Source organism: Pipra filicauda, unplaced genomic scaffold (assembly GCF_003945595.2).
Source record: "Pipra filicauda isolate LSUMZ 115617 unplaced genomic scaffold, ASM394559v2 scaffold335_size1511353_pilon, whole genome shotgun sequence".
In the NCBI taxonomy this organism is placed as follows: Eukaryota; Metazoa; Chordata; class Aves; order Passeriformes; family Pipridae; genus Pipra; species Pipra filicauda.
The window spans coordinates 1,443,763-1,461,614 of NW_024104460.1; the positions used below are offsets into that span (position 1 = coordinate 1,443,763).

At 42.5% G+C, this 17,852-nt stretch overlaps 1 protein-coding gene across 3 annotated transcripts in view; it reads right to left on the reverse strand.

Moving 5' to 3' along the window:
• USP35 (ubiquitin specific peptidase 35) overlaps positions 1-17,852 on the reverse strand; it is a 28,915-nt gene that overhangs the window by 4,646 nt on the left and 6,417 nt on the right. For all 3 annotated transcript variants that reach the window (XM_027741614.2, XM_027741613.2, XM_039384017.1), the window contains exons 2-9: positions 12,060-12,756; positions 10,791-10,926; positions 6,320-6,449; positions 4,773-4,874; positions 2,952-3,110; positions 1,990-2,183; positions 1,775-1,868; positions 119-225 (exon numbers count right to left, since the gene is read on the reverse strand). In XM_027741614.2, the coding sequence (XP_027597415.1) occupies positions 119-225; positions 1,775-1,868; positions 1,990-2,183; positions 2,952-3,110; positions 4,773-4,874; positions 6,320-6,449; positions 10,791-10,926; positions 12,060-12,741 (1,604 nt within the window). In that variant the 5' untranslated portion in view covers positions 12,742-12,756. The remainder of the gene's footprint in view (positions 1-118; positions 226-1,774; positions 1,869-1,989; positions 2,184-2,951; positions 3,111-4,772; positions 4,875-6,319; positions 6,450-10,790; positions 10,927-12,059; positions 12,757-17,852) is intronic.

Below are 17,852 nucleotides of genomic sequence, written 5' to 3' on the forward strand. Positions count from 1 at the left end.
CACCGTCTTTCGCCCCAAGCCTCCACTCTCATGTGCATGTGGGTCAGCATTAAACATTACTTTTGGTCCAGGGATGCCATAGACACCAGGCTCCAAAATCATGGAGTTTGTCACGTACCGGTCCAGCAAGTACTTGAGATACTCTGAGCAGTCCTGCTGAGCTCCAGGGGTGAACCAGGGCGGCCAGGAGGCAGAGAGGAAGCTCTCAGGTGAGATGGCAGGTCGCTGCCAGCAACACAGAAGAAATGCAATTAATGCTAGGGATTTTGTTCTCAGTTCACACTGGGGGATGGAGAGGGGAGAGGAATGCCTTTCTGGCTGTTTCACTGGGAGCACAGTGTTCTGTGCTTGATAAGATCCCTTTTTTCTCCCTACAAAGGCTAATCCCAGTGCACAGGAAGACTATCTTGGTTTGCTACAAGCCAGGACAGTAAGGATGAATTTCAGACATTATTTTACATATACTTCTATAAAATATCCATGTGTCTATCCTTCAGTTTTAAAATGGCTTATTGGCCTGATCCAGATAATTCTGCTTAATTCAGTATGAATTTAATTTGCTGCTCCATTTAATTTGATCAGGATCTCTCTCACCAAATCCCTTAAAAAAAAAAAAAAAAAAAAAAAAAAAAAAAAAAAACAAAGCAAAAAATGCGCTAAACTTCCACCCAACATTCTGATCACTGCAGGCAGGTAATCTGCATTAACAGATAATGTAATTGATGCCATTAGGAAGCAGCTGTCTAATTAACATGGTAAAAGACCCATCTTTGGTAAAAAAATGACTTTAAGAACAGCCCAAAGAAGAAAAATAACTAAAAGGAAATTAGCAGGAAACTATTAACCATCAACTACACAAGTAAATATGCTTCTGTACTTGCTCATCACAGAACACAGATGCCCTAACCTGCTATCAAATACTAGACTCTTCTATGACTAAATATTAAATTTAACAGGATATCTATATTTTCCCCCTAAGTCATCTGTAGTGACATAATACCACAATGCCACAACCCAGCTCTGTCAGTCAAGGCTTGGAAAATGGAGAAGCCCAGATGACTCGTTACCCAGCAAAGGAAAATTCACTGGATTTTCAAAATCTCATCTTTCTAGGGACAGAAAGATACATTTTCAAGAGAGGAGTTAGATATGACTTAGCTGTATCTCTAGGAGTCACTTCTATTAAATTTCATGCTTATCAAATGTCATGGAAACATTCATAATTAGTTTAAGGGTGTTATTTTTATTTTACTTTCCCTCACATACAGAGGATTCAAAATATTGGAGTCTAAGGGTTTTTTTATTATTATTCTTTAACAAAACAACTTTTAAGGCAACTTTCATTGATTGGTTGTGCTTTGCTGTGGAGTAATGGGACAAGTGAGCTGCTCCAGTCTTTTACCTTGCTGCATAGCAAGAAACAAAACCTCTGCTTTACACTAACAGGCTTTTCAGCTGCCCACAGATGTAAACTATTACCAAGGGACTTCACTGTCAACACTGTTAGTTATTACATCAGCCCAACCCAAGAAGACCACAGGCTGAAGACAGACAGCCTGGAGTGAACATAGCTCATTTTCATGGGTGACAGGAGCTTCCCTCCTCCACCCCCAAAAATAAGCCTCCTTCATATAAACAAAATTTGTCCCATTATAAAAACCCACCAAGATCCACAGCTCCTTATCAGCACATTGGAGCCAGCAGGAAGCAACTTGGAGACGAGCCTTTCCGCAGCCGACAGTCCAAACAAATAACTAGAACATGAAATAATTACCTGACTGTGCTCCAAAAATGCAAAGAGCCACTGGAGCTTTGTCATCAGGGGCTGGGAGTTGCCCTCAGTTAAATTCAACACTGAATGCCGAAAGCTGCGAAAGAAAAGCAGAGGTGCAACATGTAAGATGGAAAATCAGTGTGGGACATGCAAGGCTGGTGTGACAAGTAAGCCCTGGAGCAGCCTTGAATGGGAGCAAGTGAGGAAAAACTCACTCCGAAGCCATGAAAAGAGACTGTATGATGCTGTTCATGTAGCAGGTGTTTCCCAAGTTAATTAACCCGATCTTTCCTGTCTCTGATTTAGATGCCAGGCGTGGGTAGAAGCAGGCCAGCTCATTCTTCTGGGAGGTCCAACCATTTTGTCCCAAGAGGTGTTTAATCCGGTCTTCATTTGGAATAGGAAGAGCCTTGGAAAAAGAGATCTGTGTTATGAGTTATTATCTGTCCTCACAAGGGGAAGCAGAGGGGCAGGCACTGATTTCTTCTATCTGGTGACTAGTGATAGGACACAAGGAAACAGCATTAAGCACAGTCAGGGGACATTTAAGTTGGATATTAGGAAAAGTGTCCACCACAGGGTGGCTAGACACTGCAACAGGTTTCCCAGGGAAGTGGTCACTGCACCAAGCCAAGAAGCATTTGGACAACACTCTCAGGCATATGGTGTGATTCTTGAGGTTGTCCTTTGCAAGCTGAGGAGTTGAAGTTGATGATCCTTGTGGATCTCTTCCAACTCAGGAGATTCTATGATTCTGTGACTCTAGGACTGATCTTTGCCTGTGAAGAATTAGTAATGGGCAACTGCAAAACTCCTCTGCTAGAGGTGTTCTCATAAAACTCATTTTCCCTGCTCTTCACATGAACATGCCACCATGCAAGGAGGTGTTTACCTGACCGTATTAGTCCTTTAGAGGCATTCCAGAATAAAGTTATGACTAAAATCTACAGGTAACATCAGGACTTCTGCAGGCCCACCATTAGCGAAGTATCTTCCCTCAACCTGCTTAGGCAGGGCTCAAACTCAGAATTTTAAACCCTTTCTTCTACTACAATTTCAGGTGTTGTTGAGGTTATTACATCCCTACCAGTAGGTCAGTCCCTCTGTACTAGACTACCAACTAAGATGCCATTTCCATATGGAAAGCAGAAAAATCACTGAAAAGTGTATATCTTACTTTAACTGCTTCTAGGACAGGTTCATAGAGGTCTGGAAATCCTGAGAAGCGGAAGAACATGCAGTGGATGAGCTCAGCCAGCTGCTCCAGGGAGCTGGTTGCCGAATTGGAATCCTCCTTCTTCAAAGAGGCCACCAGCCTGGGGATGTGAGGGAGTAGCTGAAAAAGGAAAATTCACTACAAAAATTACTCCAAATTACTCACAGAGCTTTAACATACAATTGGTGGAATGACATTCACCCACAGGCAGAAAAGACAATATACAGGAGTTGACTTCAGTCCCATTCTGGACTTCATACCCTATGAACTCAACAGCAACTCTTCCACTGACTTTAGTCAACCTTAGAGGGTTTCATGCTGCATGACACCTGCAGGTTTGTATTGCTGTTTTGCTGAACTGCAGTTGCCATGCTTCAGTGTCTCCTAAATCCCACATCCACAGTGGAAAGGAGCATTATATGCCGACTGCCAAGTACAAGGATTCAAACCTGCAAGATAGATGGAATTAGCCTAAAAGAAGTGTTGTCTGCTGTGCTCTATTTTATTTTATACTGAATAAACTGAACTGGAATTGGTGTGGTCGGATGGGTGGCAACAGGCATATAAACAGCAGGTTTGTTATTTTGCTTTCATCTAGAAAATGTAAAAATGCACGAGCAGATGCAAATGCAAACGATCCATTGCTCATGGGCACCCTCTGCTGACCCCACAGCTGCACAGAAAAATAATAACCTATTTCCAACCCTGCAGATGTGCTACAATGACCCTGGGCAGTTACACAACCTTTTTCATATTTATATTTTATGTCATTTTTAGCCCAGAATAATCCCTGGTAAAGTATCAGGATCCCAGTCCAGCCATTTCCTGGTCCTCTCTTCCTCCCTTGGTCTTCCTCTCCTGTTCTTTTTCTTTCTCTTCAAAATGTTGAGGATTTTAACTATTTCCATTCCAACAGGAAAGATTTGTTGGGGAAACAAATCAATCCCAGCACCATTTTATACATCAAAATTTTGCCAAGCTGTGGTGGGAAGAATTCTTCCCAAGTGCCAGGACAAACACAAAATATTAGAAGCAAGAGAGGTTTCTGCCCTGATTGTTGTTTTTTTTTTTAATAAAGGAGGAAATTTATACTCGTTGGGCTGCAGATGGAAACTTCAAGCCAAGAGCAACTGACAGCTTCTGAAGTGTTTCAAAATTTGGACACCCAGCCGAAGACAATACATTGGAATGACCCTATTTTTAGAAACCAAAGAGATTCTCAAGAAATTCAGGCTCATTTAAAGTGTCTCCAGCTGAGGAATGAAAAATGAAAATATTGTCTAGCTTTGCTTTTTTCCAGCCTTATCTGTTTATTCTGCGAACTTTAGGTAAAAAGCCAAATGTAAGGGCTTTAACAAGAAAGTATGAACTCAAACATTAATACAAGTAATTTTCCATTACTACTTTTATCAAGTCAATCACTGCAAGCATGCTTTTGCCTTCAGCCTCACTTTTTAAATTCAGTATTCCAGAGGTAACACCAGCAGGAAGCAGAGCTGTGCCTTCGTGCCAACAGCAAAACAAAATATAGAATATTACTGTGGAAATGAAAAGTGAAGATTTAAATGCTGCCAAAAGTTGGTTTTGCTTTTAACAGCAGAGAATCTGTGTAGTGGAAGTGTTCTGATCCACTCCTCTAGTCCTATTGCACTGACACTGTACAATGCTTTGAAAGATGGCCCAATATCTCAGCACCTTAGGTCCCCCCCTACCCGTGCTGCCCCACAGCATAGTTTTACCCTCAAGGCAATGCCCTCATCCAAGTGTCAGACACAGCCTTACCAAGTGAAATGCCTCGTGGGAGTGCTGGAAGCTCAGCAGCATGTACTGCAGGACAGACAAAGCCCCCTCTCTCACGATGGGGTACAGCAACTTGGAGAAGACCTACAGGGAGAGAAAAAAGCAAATGAGAAGGCAGAACAGCATTGCAAAGTGAAGAAGAAGGGAACAGCAGGAAAGAAAGGCGCTGGGCATCTACCACAGCTGCTGGTCTCTTCCTAATCCATGTTGGATGTTGAAGCAAGCAGCCTGCAATCAGGCCTCTAGAGTCTTCTCCTCCTGTCCAGAGCATTGCCTCAGGGCATCCTAAAAACACCATGTGGGTTATTCTCACTCTTTTGGGTTTGTGCAATGCCTGGCACAACAAGGTGCAGGCCTCTGTAACAGCACTGCATTTTCATACCTCCTCATGAACAAGGCCATGCAAGCACAGCAGGATGCTAGATTTTCTAAAATGCGCCTCTTCTATTTTATTAAGATATTTGGAACTTTATCACTAACCTTTCAGGCAAAGAGATAAAAAGCAAATACCTTTTTCAAAGATGAAATAATGATATTTATTCTACTTTACAAGAAATACCTATATAGCTTCTACCCCTCTCAGATCACACTTCTTGAAGGTTTCCAAAAATCACGTTATTTAAGGGCTGTGTCCCTTCCCTATGCATTAACAATGAAAGGAAAGATAAAGAAAAGCCAGAGGTGCTTGGCTACTCTCCCACTGCTCAATGCACTTGGGGTATCACAAGAACAAATGCAGTTATTGATAGTGTTCCAGTACTAATAATTATACAATCACAGAATCGTTTAGGTTGGAAAATATCTCTAAGATCATTGAGCCCAACCATTAATCCATCATTGCCAAGCCCACCATGTCCCTAAGAACATAGTCATAGTAACTTCTATGGTGACTTCCACTGGCAGCTCAGCCAGGTTTTATCCCCATTATTCAAAGGAGGGAACAGCAGGACCACAGCATGGGAAAAAGTTTTTGAAGTAGTGACAACCAATTTCGGCACTCGGTCACAGAGTTTTCAGAGAGAGGAAGTACTCACTGTTGAAACAGGTGATGGCAATGGCAGTGCAGGCTTTATTTGTACTAATAAATTAACTAAACCAGGACACAGGCTTTAAAACTGACCTGTGACTGTGTGGACTGTTGATATGCTCACTATTACGTATTTTGCCTGTGCCAGCCAGCACTGATCCAGGTATAGTCAAAGGAGAGCATGTTACCTTCCCAAAGTCAAGTTTCACAAGAGCTCTATAGTTTGGGAAGGAAAGTGATTGGTTGGCTTGAAAATCCTTGGCTACTTTATTTCATAACCTTTAAGATATCAGTACCTCTGCAGACCAAGACCTGAAGAACCCCAGGTTGTTCAGGGGAATATCATTCCTAGCTGCAACAACAGTATCCTCTGGGACAGCAAACTCTTCTCTACACATCTCAAGTCACATCTCGTCCTCAATTCAGTTGAAAGGCAAGATGATATTTCAGGTACGAGCTGATATTTCTGTGGTTCACATCACATTTAAAAGAGCCAACTGACCTTTTCTATTTTTGAAAGAGTGACTTCAATCAAGATGCTGAACTTTTTCACTGAAGCCAAACCCTTCAGCAGAGCAATGATCCACTTGTCTATGTTCTTTCCCAGGGGCCAGGACACCCAATCAATCATCCTGAAATGAAATACAAACTCTTAAACAAATTTGATACACATATTGTGAAACCCAAGCTCCACTCCGGGTCAAATCTTCTCCAAACTGGTGTCTAGTCAGTGGGATGACCAAGTAAAAGACGGGCTCTTCATAAGGCACTTCACGTGTTATTCAAAGCACAACAGAGCCTGAATTGGAAACACCCCAATGCCATCATCGTGCTGTGGTTCATCAGAGGCTCAGACCCAGGTCCAAAGAATAAAATGGGGATTTTTTTTCCACTAACTTCAGTCAGCTTGAGTTCAAGTTTTGAACACTGGTATAGTGCTCTATAGACCACCCACGTGAGGGTTTGATCAAGGTCTCTGCATTGTCACCATTAGAAAACAAGTGATATTGGTATGATCTCTGCATTGTTACTGGTAAGGAAAAAAACACTCAGATTCAGATCTTTTCATTCTCTGTGTGGGAAACACTGATTTCCAAAAACACATTAAGAAGCCCCGACCTGGTAACCCTAACAGTAGCCAGTTATTCCTGAATGTCACAGCTAACAAATTTCATCCATAACCACTCAACCAACATGTCATGTTTCTGGAAGAAATACATACTTTACAGAAGTCTCTCATAAAACAATAACCTCAGACTAAGTGATGACACATTTTTTCTGTTAAAATTCAATTTTAAACAACTGGGAAGTAATTAAGACTTGGGATCTCCAAGTGTCAAACTTTATTGACCATTTCAGTACCTTTGATTCGAAGATATCCCAGATCTTCAGGCTCCACCTCAGTTCAGCTATCCTACCAGTCAGTTCCTTTTGCTTATCAATCTGTAACTCATGCAAAATATATGAAGGCAAGACAGATAACTAACCACCACAACGCAAAGAGCAGGAATAAATGAATTCTACAAGGAACCGGAAAAATTAACATCTAGACAGTAAAGAAACCAGCAGAATATGTTGGGATGTTGAGAAATAGCAAAAGTCAAGGCAAGTTGGAAAATAAAGCAAAGGCCAGAGAAGCTTCCACAGACATTTGCATCAGAGGAGAACAAGGAAAGCCATGCAATCTCTGTATACAGTGAATGTGGTGGAGATTAAAGATATGATATGGCCTCTAGATGTGATTTCGAAACTAAACACACCCACTGACTCCATTTTAAGCAAGAGGAAGGAATTGATCGGGCTGACAAAGAGGAGGTAGGTAAAAGATCTGAGAACAGAAACAGCTGACACAAAAGTGAAATATGAAAAGTTCATGAACTCCAAACAAGAGGAGTTGGTGATTTCCATCATGTAAAATTCAACTCTGGTGAGTTTCAATGCATCTATTAACTATTCCATGGTGCTTTATGTGGGGAGAATAGGAAGGTGGTTCCTACAATGAAAACAGGCAATGAGTGGGAAGAAGAGATAGAGTGCCACAGAGGCTCGCCACAGGTGCCAGAGTCAGATTTGTCTGGACATACGAATTTCTAGTCAAAGGACAGAAGTAGATCGTATCCAGCTGACTGTCTGAAAGGGGGTTACAAGCAACATTCTTGAAGATCTAATTATTTTAGCACAGATATCCTGAAGAGGTTTGGGAAATTTGAGATGATGCACAGCTGTCAGGCATCATCAACACAAGGGGAGGATAAAGATATCACAAGGAAGACCCTGAGGATCAGAAATGCTGAACTGGAAGGAAACACATGGATTCAAAATGCATGCAAGGCACAAGAAATGGGTGGTACATGATGGTAACTCATCTGCTTGAAGACAACCAGGCAGATACCAGGTGACTATGAGTTCCCAGTGTAACAGCAACCGTGGAAAAGATCAGCACCATGCTGTGGTGCAGAAGAAAAGATGTTTTCTCTAGCCAAACAATGACACCTCAGGTCAGGCTGTCATGATGAACTGCACCTGGAACATGGTGCACAAACACCATTTGTGTCCAAGAACATTTCCTGCAAGAAAAGCTTAAAATAACTTGGCTTGTTTAGCACAGCCATGGGAAAGCAGAGATAGGAAGGGACTGCTCTGCCTGCACATAATGAAGGAATAAACACCAGGGAGGCAAAAGGTATTTCAGCTATTTCTGTTGGCATAAGATCAAATGAACTATAAGATGGCCAGAAATACACAAAGGCTGGCTGTTAGAAGAGAGATTCAATCCACTAAAGCAATCCCATGGTGGAACAGCTATGAAAGAAGAGCAGTGGGAGCACAAGCCTGTCCTGCTTTGAGGAGCGTAGCTGAACATTCATGAAAGGGGTCTGTAATGTCAGTGCCTATAAAGCAGAGAGATGGATCCAGAGATCCAAAGGTTCCTTTCCACCCCATTTTCTTTTAAACAGGCATAAAATAACCTTGTTTGCTTTTTGCCAGCACTGGTGGCTAAGTTACAGTACTGCCCGTGTTGCTACAGTAGGACAAAATTACATTTTAAATTCACATTGCACTTTCCACATTGTAAGATCCACAAATATTTTAGTCGTGATGACCCTAATGTTCCAAAGGAACCACTGATTTGGTATGCTAAACTTTTAAAAGCTCAGACCCTGATTTCTAGAGGTAGCAAGTGCCTAGAAGTAGCATTGCTGTGTGACAGCAGATGCCTTCTGCATCTGGACCTGGGCTCTTTCAAATAGATTCACCCCCAGGAAAAAAAAATTTAAAAACTAATCAGTGAGTACTTCTGACGTCATGGGTGTACATTAATAGAGTTTATTTTAAAAGATACAAACTCTGTAAGAAACTCTCTAAAAGAGATTGTGGTGTACACTTATACCAGCAGGTGCCAGCCTTGCTGTTTTTTACCATTATTTGTTCTTTACACGCTTGACCAGAAGCTCCATTCTATGTCCAGTTTATTCCCCTGCTACTAACTCCCAAACCCAAACTTTGGAAGAATACACTTCTGTACAAGACCACTTTTTCAGGAATACTAAGCTGAAAGATTGTTTCATTTTTCACTAAGCTGAAATATCCTGTACATTTTTCTTTCATTTTCTAGGCATGGAGCACACACTCATTGAAAGGCTGATGGTCATGCTGCCTTTTGGGGCACCCACCTGCCATAAACAAGCTGCCAAAACTTCCACATTTCTCCTAAGTGATCTTAATTACATTTTACAGGCTCTGCTTAATGTTTGGCTAACTCTGATTCATCATTTAATCGTTCTTCCACATGACAAAGAATGTTTTAAGGAATGATGCAACTGATTTGGCAACCTCTATCTTTACAAACTGGTGTTCTTAGAGGATTCATCACCTGGAGCTCACAGCAGCAGGTGTCCAGAAGGAGAAAAAGATGGAGAAGAGGGTTAGGAACTGAAATGATAACCTAATCTTTCGTCTTGGGTTGCTCTGTACTCTAGGAAACCCATGGCCTTCCCCAGCAAGCCAAAGAGAACTAATCCCTTTCTGCATACATAAAGTTCCCATAACATTATGTGTATTATAACACATAATAATCTGTTTCTGTCATGTAACCTTACTGGGAGGGACACACAAACCCTGTAATAAGAAGAGGAAAAATGATGTTTCCAGTAAGATCAAGTCACAGCAGCTCCCATGTGTTCACAGTGTGTAAATATCATCTCCTTAAATGAAGACCTCTAAGGAAAGCATGGGTTAAAGATAGAATCATGGAATAATTTAGGTTGGAAAAGAACCCTTAAGATCATTGAAGATACTCCTAAGCAAATGTGGAGCAAGGCACTGGAGCGCAAAGGAGCAGCAGGATTTGGACATAAGCATAAGTGTGCAAAGAAGATCTGGTGATCTCAAAGAGGGCACTGGTGCTGCAAAGACCAGTCTAGCATGTCAGGTAGTGTTTCACCCACTACTCTTCATCATGTTATTGACTCTGTATGTCCAGCAGCACCACATTCATCTGACAAGGGTCAAGGTAAGACCCTCCCCAAGATTTTTAGCTGTGACTGATTTATTTTGGACGATGTCCTTCGGAAGGAAGATGGAGATCAACATGAAATTCTGTAAAGGAGATTTTTGGGAAGAAAAAGACCTCAACAGCTTCTGAAAAAAAAAAAAAAAAACAAATTCTTCAAGATATCTTATGTTGGGTATCCCATACTACTATTTATTTCTAAGAAAAGAAACCAAATTAAACCTAACAAATATAGTAATAGTCATTGTCATAATAATAATAACAACAACCACCAGTCCTTATTCTAGTTCTTTAGGACCTCAGGGCTGGAAGGAGTGATACAGAAGTTTCCTTTTTCCCCACACACTCCTCACCAGACAGCACCAGCCAAACTGTTGGAGATAAAACCACACAGAGAAATTGAGTGCAGCTTTGCATTCTCCGAACTGAGAATGACATTCACTAATGCAGCCTCTCCTACCTGCTGATGGCCATCATCATTTGCACATCAGTGATGCTGTCATCATTGGTTAGGTTTCTTATGACGCCATCCATGAGCTCCAGAGGGACAAACTGAACCACGCTGGCCAAGGCATTGGATGGCACTTCCTGCTCCTCTGTAAGACATGGATGAGCGCCAGCAATGAAGATGTTAGTTGCCAGGAAAACCAAGCACATGAGGTCATTTCTCATCTCTAAAAATCAAATCACTTCTGCCCATGTAAATAGAGTCACAGAATTGTTTAGGTTGTAAAAGCCCTCTAAGATAGAGTCCAAACACTAACCCAGCACTTGCAAAGTGCAACACTAAACCATGTCCCCAAGGGCCACATCCACACATTACGGAGCACAACCTACAGCTGGAGTGTGCTAGGAGGACAATTCCCCAAATCCCGGTGCAGCACATAATGGGTCTTAGCAGATGGGCTGTTGCATGAAGCTATACACAGCCCAAAGGGAGAAAGAGATCACAGGCACAAGAACATCCTTGGGCCAACCCTAGGTACCAAATTTCCTCTGCATGCTCTATTTCTACTAAGTATTGCAAATAATTGCAAAGGGATGCAACTGCAAATTTGCCAGTCTGGAGCACCTTCCAAAGGATGAGATTTTCATACAGAGGGCACTGAAAAAGTAATCTCCTGTGGGTTTAGGAATAGCTGGAGCAGGAGATCCCCAGCCTTTCATGGCACTGGTACCTCCAAAAACCTTCTGAAACCCTCCACAATAACCTAAAGACCCCGGAAACTGAATAAATATCTTCTGTCTCACCTTACTATGCAACCACCCTCCAAACAGACAGTAGAGCTTCATACCTCTAGATAAGTGAGAAATAACTCCTTAGCTTTAACCCTAGTCTCTGGTAGGGAGCAGGCAAAGTAACAACCAAGTCAGTCATAAGAGAGTGACTTTTCTAAATGCTTTAAAGTTCCATTCTAACCAGCTGTAGATAAGGTGCTTTCCCTTAAGCCCAACCGATGCTGGGAAGTGCTGAATACACAAACTCGTGCTGCAAATGTTTCAATACCATTAACAGCTCCTATGTGCAGACTCTGTGTGTGTTCAGGGGATATTATTTTCCCAGTTCAAAGTCCTGGGTAACTTTTTGAGATGCTTGTTTATTATACTTCTCTGTGGCTGCATTTCTGTAGTGGATGAGAACACTGTGAGATGTCAAACTAATTGAATTTGACTTCATCAGAGACAACATTTACATTCCCAGCCTTTTTTATTACTATTTTTAAATTACCTGTTGAAGAAATGATAGTGAACAGTTCCTTCAAAGAGGGCAGGATGGTTGAGGTCTGAGTCCTCCAGATCCTCTGTAGCAGACCACTCACTTTGTTCACCTGCTCCAAAAATTCCATAATCTGCTCTTCCTCCTCGGAAACACACTGGAAATGCCCGATGCATCTGATCAGCTGCTGACAAAATAAGAGCTGGTGTTTTCCTGTGGGAATGCATTGAGGATGCTGGGTTAAGAGTTTGCTGATCTTTGCACACTGCTTGGGGCTGGGCCTCTCACAGATTTTCCGGAGCACCTCAATCCTCAATAAGCTGAAGATGCTGTTTGCTGACGGGCTTTCCAGGACAAACTGCAATCCTAACTGGATATAATCAAGTACATAATGGCTTCTCTTCCCCAGAGGTCCATAGCCTTCCTGCAGGAGACTCAGCAGGAAGCGGACATTGAAGAACTCCTCAAATTCCTCTGGGTGATAGTGGCCGTAAACCTCCAAAACCTCCTTCCCAATCTCTCTTTTATATTTGGTGTCCCCGGTGAGATAAAGCTTGGTGGACAGCTCCAGCATGGACCAGCATTGCTCACTGTCCATGGGCTGTTTCGATGCCTCAATGACACGCCTCACTAGCCCTTGCTTCACGTTGTTGGGGTACGAGGACATCACCACAGCTTCCAGTATCTTATCCATCTCTGCTCCCTGCTCCTAAAAGAGAGGAACAGAGCAGGAGGTTAGTTCGAGGAGGGTCTGCTGAGGTTTCAAGCCCAGGATGGCAAGAAAGGTCAAAGAAACAGAGCTTGAGAGCAGTCTGGGACCACTCTAGAGATAATTCTTGAGCCCTTTTCCTGGTGGCATTCAGAAAAGTTTCCACCCTGGTCACGTTTGACAGAGATTAAAGCCCCTAAACTGCATGAATACACAAAAATGCAGAACTTCTTCAAACTAATCATAACATTTGAGAATTTTTGTCTTGTAAACAACCAACTACAGACCCATGGAGGGCATGAGTGGGGAATTAAGGGAGCCGAGGTCTTATAATGTTGTCTGCTGGTTCACGTGTTCTCAAGAGGCAGAAAAGCTCCCAATTATTGTCTTCACATTCAGGGAAGGAGAGAAAAGCCCTGGGAAGCAGAGGTGGGATTGCAGCCTCTCTGTGTGATGGCGAGGGTGTATGTTTGACATTTACACTGTGCTGCCAGCCGCTTCAAGCGGTGCAGTCTTGGCTGCTCCCCAGAGACCTGCCGCATTTGTATGTGGGACCAAAGCAAGAGAAACTGCAGAGTCAGGCAAAGTTTCACATTCATCATGGCCCAAATTCACCAGCAACAAAGCGTTAGAGGAGAGAGTGCCTAAAAAAAAAACAACCAAGGAATTCCCTGGAAAAGCTCAGAAAAACATTTATAACCAGGTGTTGCATCCACTACTGCACAAACCCCCCCCCCCAAAAAAACCAAAAAAACCAAAACCAACAACAACAAAACAAAACAAAAAAAAAAACAAAACCCAAACCATTACAGAATGATAAAATTAGACAGTCAGGATTTCTTAAAATGTATTACAGGGGCTATATAAAGGCTCACCCACAGCAGGTCCTGCCAGTGCAATGAACTGCACAAATAACATTTGGAGAAAGTCCCTTCCTGCCTATAGCCTGAAACAATCCACACTCAATTTATCTGACCAGAATAATAATCATCACCTTTCTGTTCCTCAGCTTCCTAATCTGTGAAATGAGGACAATACACAGCAATTCCTAGCAAGGTTAGTTGAAAGATCCTTTGTTAGCACTCAGAAAAAATTTGAAGGTTTTCAAGTGGTCAGGGTTATATTAATGAAGAATACACGTGCAGGTGACATGTACCCTAAGTTTCACAGATGACATCCAGAAGGGACCTCAGCAGATACCATCCAAGGACCATACCATTCCTGGAGTAAGCCTGTGTCTGAGCCAGAGAGTATCTTCTCTCCTGGTAGACAGCTACTTGCGAGTGGAGAAGTAAAACCCATGCCAGACACAAACATCAAGCTCTGACTCACAGCTCCTTGGCTGGGAAGCCTCCCCACTTGACTAAACATCACCTCTTCCCATTACTGCTTCCCCCACAATCTCACAGGGTAAAAAAGTCCCATTATTGAGAGAGAGATACATATATAGCCACCTCCCAATTCAGCAATGACAGCAGCCTACTTTGCAATGGCTCTTCAGGAACTACTTTGGTCTTCCTGTCCTGTCTGCTGACTCATACAGTCCTTTGCTCATGTGCTGGATTTATTTTTCCCCACCAAGCATCACTGCTGCCTTCCCTACAACAAACTATGGCAGAGTTAATACTCTCCATCACATTATTTTCCCAGGATAGAAGACATAAGCAGGACTCCTGAGGAATCAGCCTGCATTAAACCAGTAGCAAACGACAAGGTAAGAAGACAAAATCCCACAGTTAATGTCTTTTCACCTCAAACAGAAAGTACCTCAGTGACAGCAAAGGCTAAAAGTCCACCTGGAGAGCAGGTGAGGCTTGCAAATAGTTTGAAATCAGGAGCATTTGTCCCCATTGTTGCTCAGTGGTCACCTTGGCCATACAGAGACTGGCACAAACCTGCAGTCAAGCTGGTACCTCCCTCACCTCCTCTCTGCAGCTTTCCAGCCTAAGCCCTGACACCCTGGATATCTGGCAGATGGATAAGGGATGAGGAGGAGACAGGAGGATCTACAGTGCTCACTGGTTGTGTCTCTGTTATGTGGTCACTTCCCTGGAGCAATCCATGTTGAGCCCGGCACAGCGATTTGGAAACACTACCCAGGCAAGAAGGTTAAAAAATGGCTACAGTTCTTTTAGACCTAGACCCATCAATCACCAGTTCACTGGTATGTGTTGGATGGTCTTGCTACCCCTCTCAGGGGTGATGGCTGCCCACCACTGTCCCTTGAATGACTACAACTTTGGCTACTTTAGCATTGCCAAACTTGACCCAAATTTTCAATGAAAAGAGTCTAATTCCATCTGAATTTTAAGATAAATTTGCAGCCTCCTCAGGCTGGTCACAGAAAGGGACATGAGGATGGGTTACCCCAGCACTGCTGCATAGAGTGCAACTAGGGCTCATCTAACATAGTGCAGTGAGGACAAGGCTGAAACAAACTCCCTCCATAGTCAACAGACAAACAAGTCCCAAAGGAGCACCTTCCTCATCAGGAAACATCATAATATCTCATATTGACATTAGGACCTTGAAGAGTCCTTCTCAGGGAGAACCACCTGTGGTGAAGGGTATATGTTCTCCTCACTGCTGAAGGGCTTTCGGTACAAAGTTGGGCTTTAGGTACTACAGCCCCACCTGCACCTCTCTAACCACTCTCATGTCAGCAAAGCAGGACAAACAAGCCCATGTTTCTTTTGTATATTAGGGTAGATCAAGCTGCTCCCTGGGTGTGGGCCACACAAAGACAGGATGGAGGATGGTAGCCAGGGCATATATTACAATCTTAGAATGACATTAAAGCAACATTCAAGTTGCTTTGTAATATGCAATAATAAATATTATAGTCTTAAAACTACACTAAAAGAGCATTTTACACTAAAAGATCATTCACATGTCAAAGGCTAGGAATTAAGATGCTAATTCAAGCCAAGCACAGCTCCAGATGCTTTCAGAGATATATGAGTTTAGGTATCTAATATTAATTTCTTTTTTTCCCCTCAGGACCTGCATGGAGAGTGAATCAGGGTTTATAGTGGAGAAGTTAAGTGATTTGGAGTGTTGTCTGTAAGATCACTGTCTCATTTGTTGTAGAAATTGGAAGTGTGTCATAAATAACCCAGGGAACTGCAGGAGAGGGAAGGACAGTTCCCTGTCAGGCAGCCTAACGCTGCCTTGGAGATCTGGTCCCTCATTCTCCTCTGTTTAATACTGAAAAAAAGAGACTAAATATTCAGGCTTCCATAATGAGTGCTCCTGAAGTAGAACAACCTTTCTGCACTTCTTCTTCCTCATCAGCATTAAAAACTCACAGAAGAGGTGGGAGGATGGCTCATTCCTGCTTGCCAAGAGAATGAAGTTCCTAGAGCACACAAGGATGAAGTAGAAGGTCAGAGCATTAATTATTAAACTGAAGAGCCACATTGAGGTTCTCATCTGTTATGTAGCTCACATAAAACAGAAAGTACCCAATGTGAGCTTTACAGGGAAAAAGAAAAAATCCCATGAGATGGCAAAATTGTTCTGCTCCCTCAGTGAATGACTAGTAGGAACAACACAGGTAAAGTCACAGAATCAGGAGGAAAATACTCCTGGGAGATCTCTAGCCCAATCCCTGCACAAAGCTGAAATCAACTCAAGCTGCCCAGGGCTTATCCATTAAGTTCGTGAAAATATCCCCAAATGGAGATGACACAACCAGCCTGGTCAAACTGCCCCAGCACTAATTAGCTCATAGTAGGAATTTTTTTTCTATTTCCAGTTGGAAACTCTTGTTTCAATTTATGTCTAGTTTTTTTGCATTCTCCTAATTTGCACTCCTGTAAAAAGCCCGGACCCATCTCCTGAATAACCTCTTTGTGGTCACTCAGTGGCTGCTATCAGTCAGTCCCCAGCCTTCAACTGCTCAAGGGGTTAATCCATCCCAGGTGAGTCCATCCCAAAACGCTGCATTTGTCCTTGTTGAATTCCATGAGGTTCATGTCATCCACAGCCTGTCCTGGCCCTCATGTTTGGCAGCCCTGTCGTCAAGCGTATTGACTATTTCCCAAGTCTGGTGTCACTCACTAATTTGACAAAGTGAATTTCATCTCCTCCTCCACATTGTTGATAAAAATATTAAAAAGGAAAGGTCCTAGGATAGTTCCAGCCTGTTTCCTACCCAATTAGCAGTCCGCACATCTAGATTGTGGTTTCTCTTGTGTCTTTGATAGAAGGATGCTGTGAGGGATCATCTCAAAAGCCTTACTGACATCAAAGAAGACAACATCCACTACCCTCTCATCACCCACAGATCTACTCATCCATCCTTGGAGGCCATTACATAGGTCAAGAATGATTTACCCTTGGTAAATGAACACTGGTCTTTACCAGACACCTCCTTCTTCATGTGCGCCGACACAGCTTCCAAGAGGATGTACTATATGTGATCATCCCAAGAACCAAAGGGATGATGACTAAATTAGGTTCTCAGATAATGTTTCTTGATTTTTTGAAGATGTGCTAGATGTATTTTGGAATAGGGATGTATTCGTACCTCATCCTTGTCAGGCAATTGCTCAGACCTATAAAACTGTCCTGAAGACACTCTGTTCCACCTGGCAGATCAGTAAGTGTTCATGGTATTAGGTACCACACACTGCACCCACAAATACACACTAGGGTCCACAATGCTTTCCTCCCATGCCCCCTCAAAATATAAAGGGTGCCGTAAAAGAGATCAACCCTGGCTTCAAACTTAAATTCCACCTAGACCCACAAATTTAATGAAGTATTTCAGCAACATTTGCAATAGGTGTTGCTGACCACAAGCTGGGTCCTTGCAGGGACAGATACCCAACTACACTCTAGAAACCAGAGAGGGAAAAGGAATTTAAGCAAAGAACAGCATTGACTAGCTTAGCTTCATTTTCCAGAGTGAGTAAACTGCAAAAGAAACCAAAACGCAACCTCAGGATGAAAAATCACCTTGGGCTTTGCTTGGGTTTAGTTGTACTGTACTGTACTGTTCAGAGTGTTCTTATAGCTCTCTTCTGCCTGTTTTTTTCTTTAATTAGGATTCATTTCAATTGAAATCTATCCAGTTACTTCTAAATCAATTC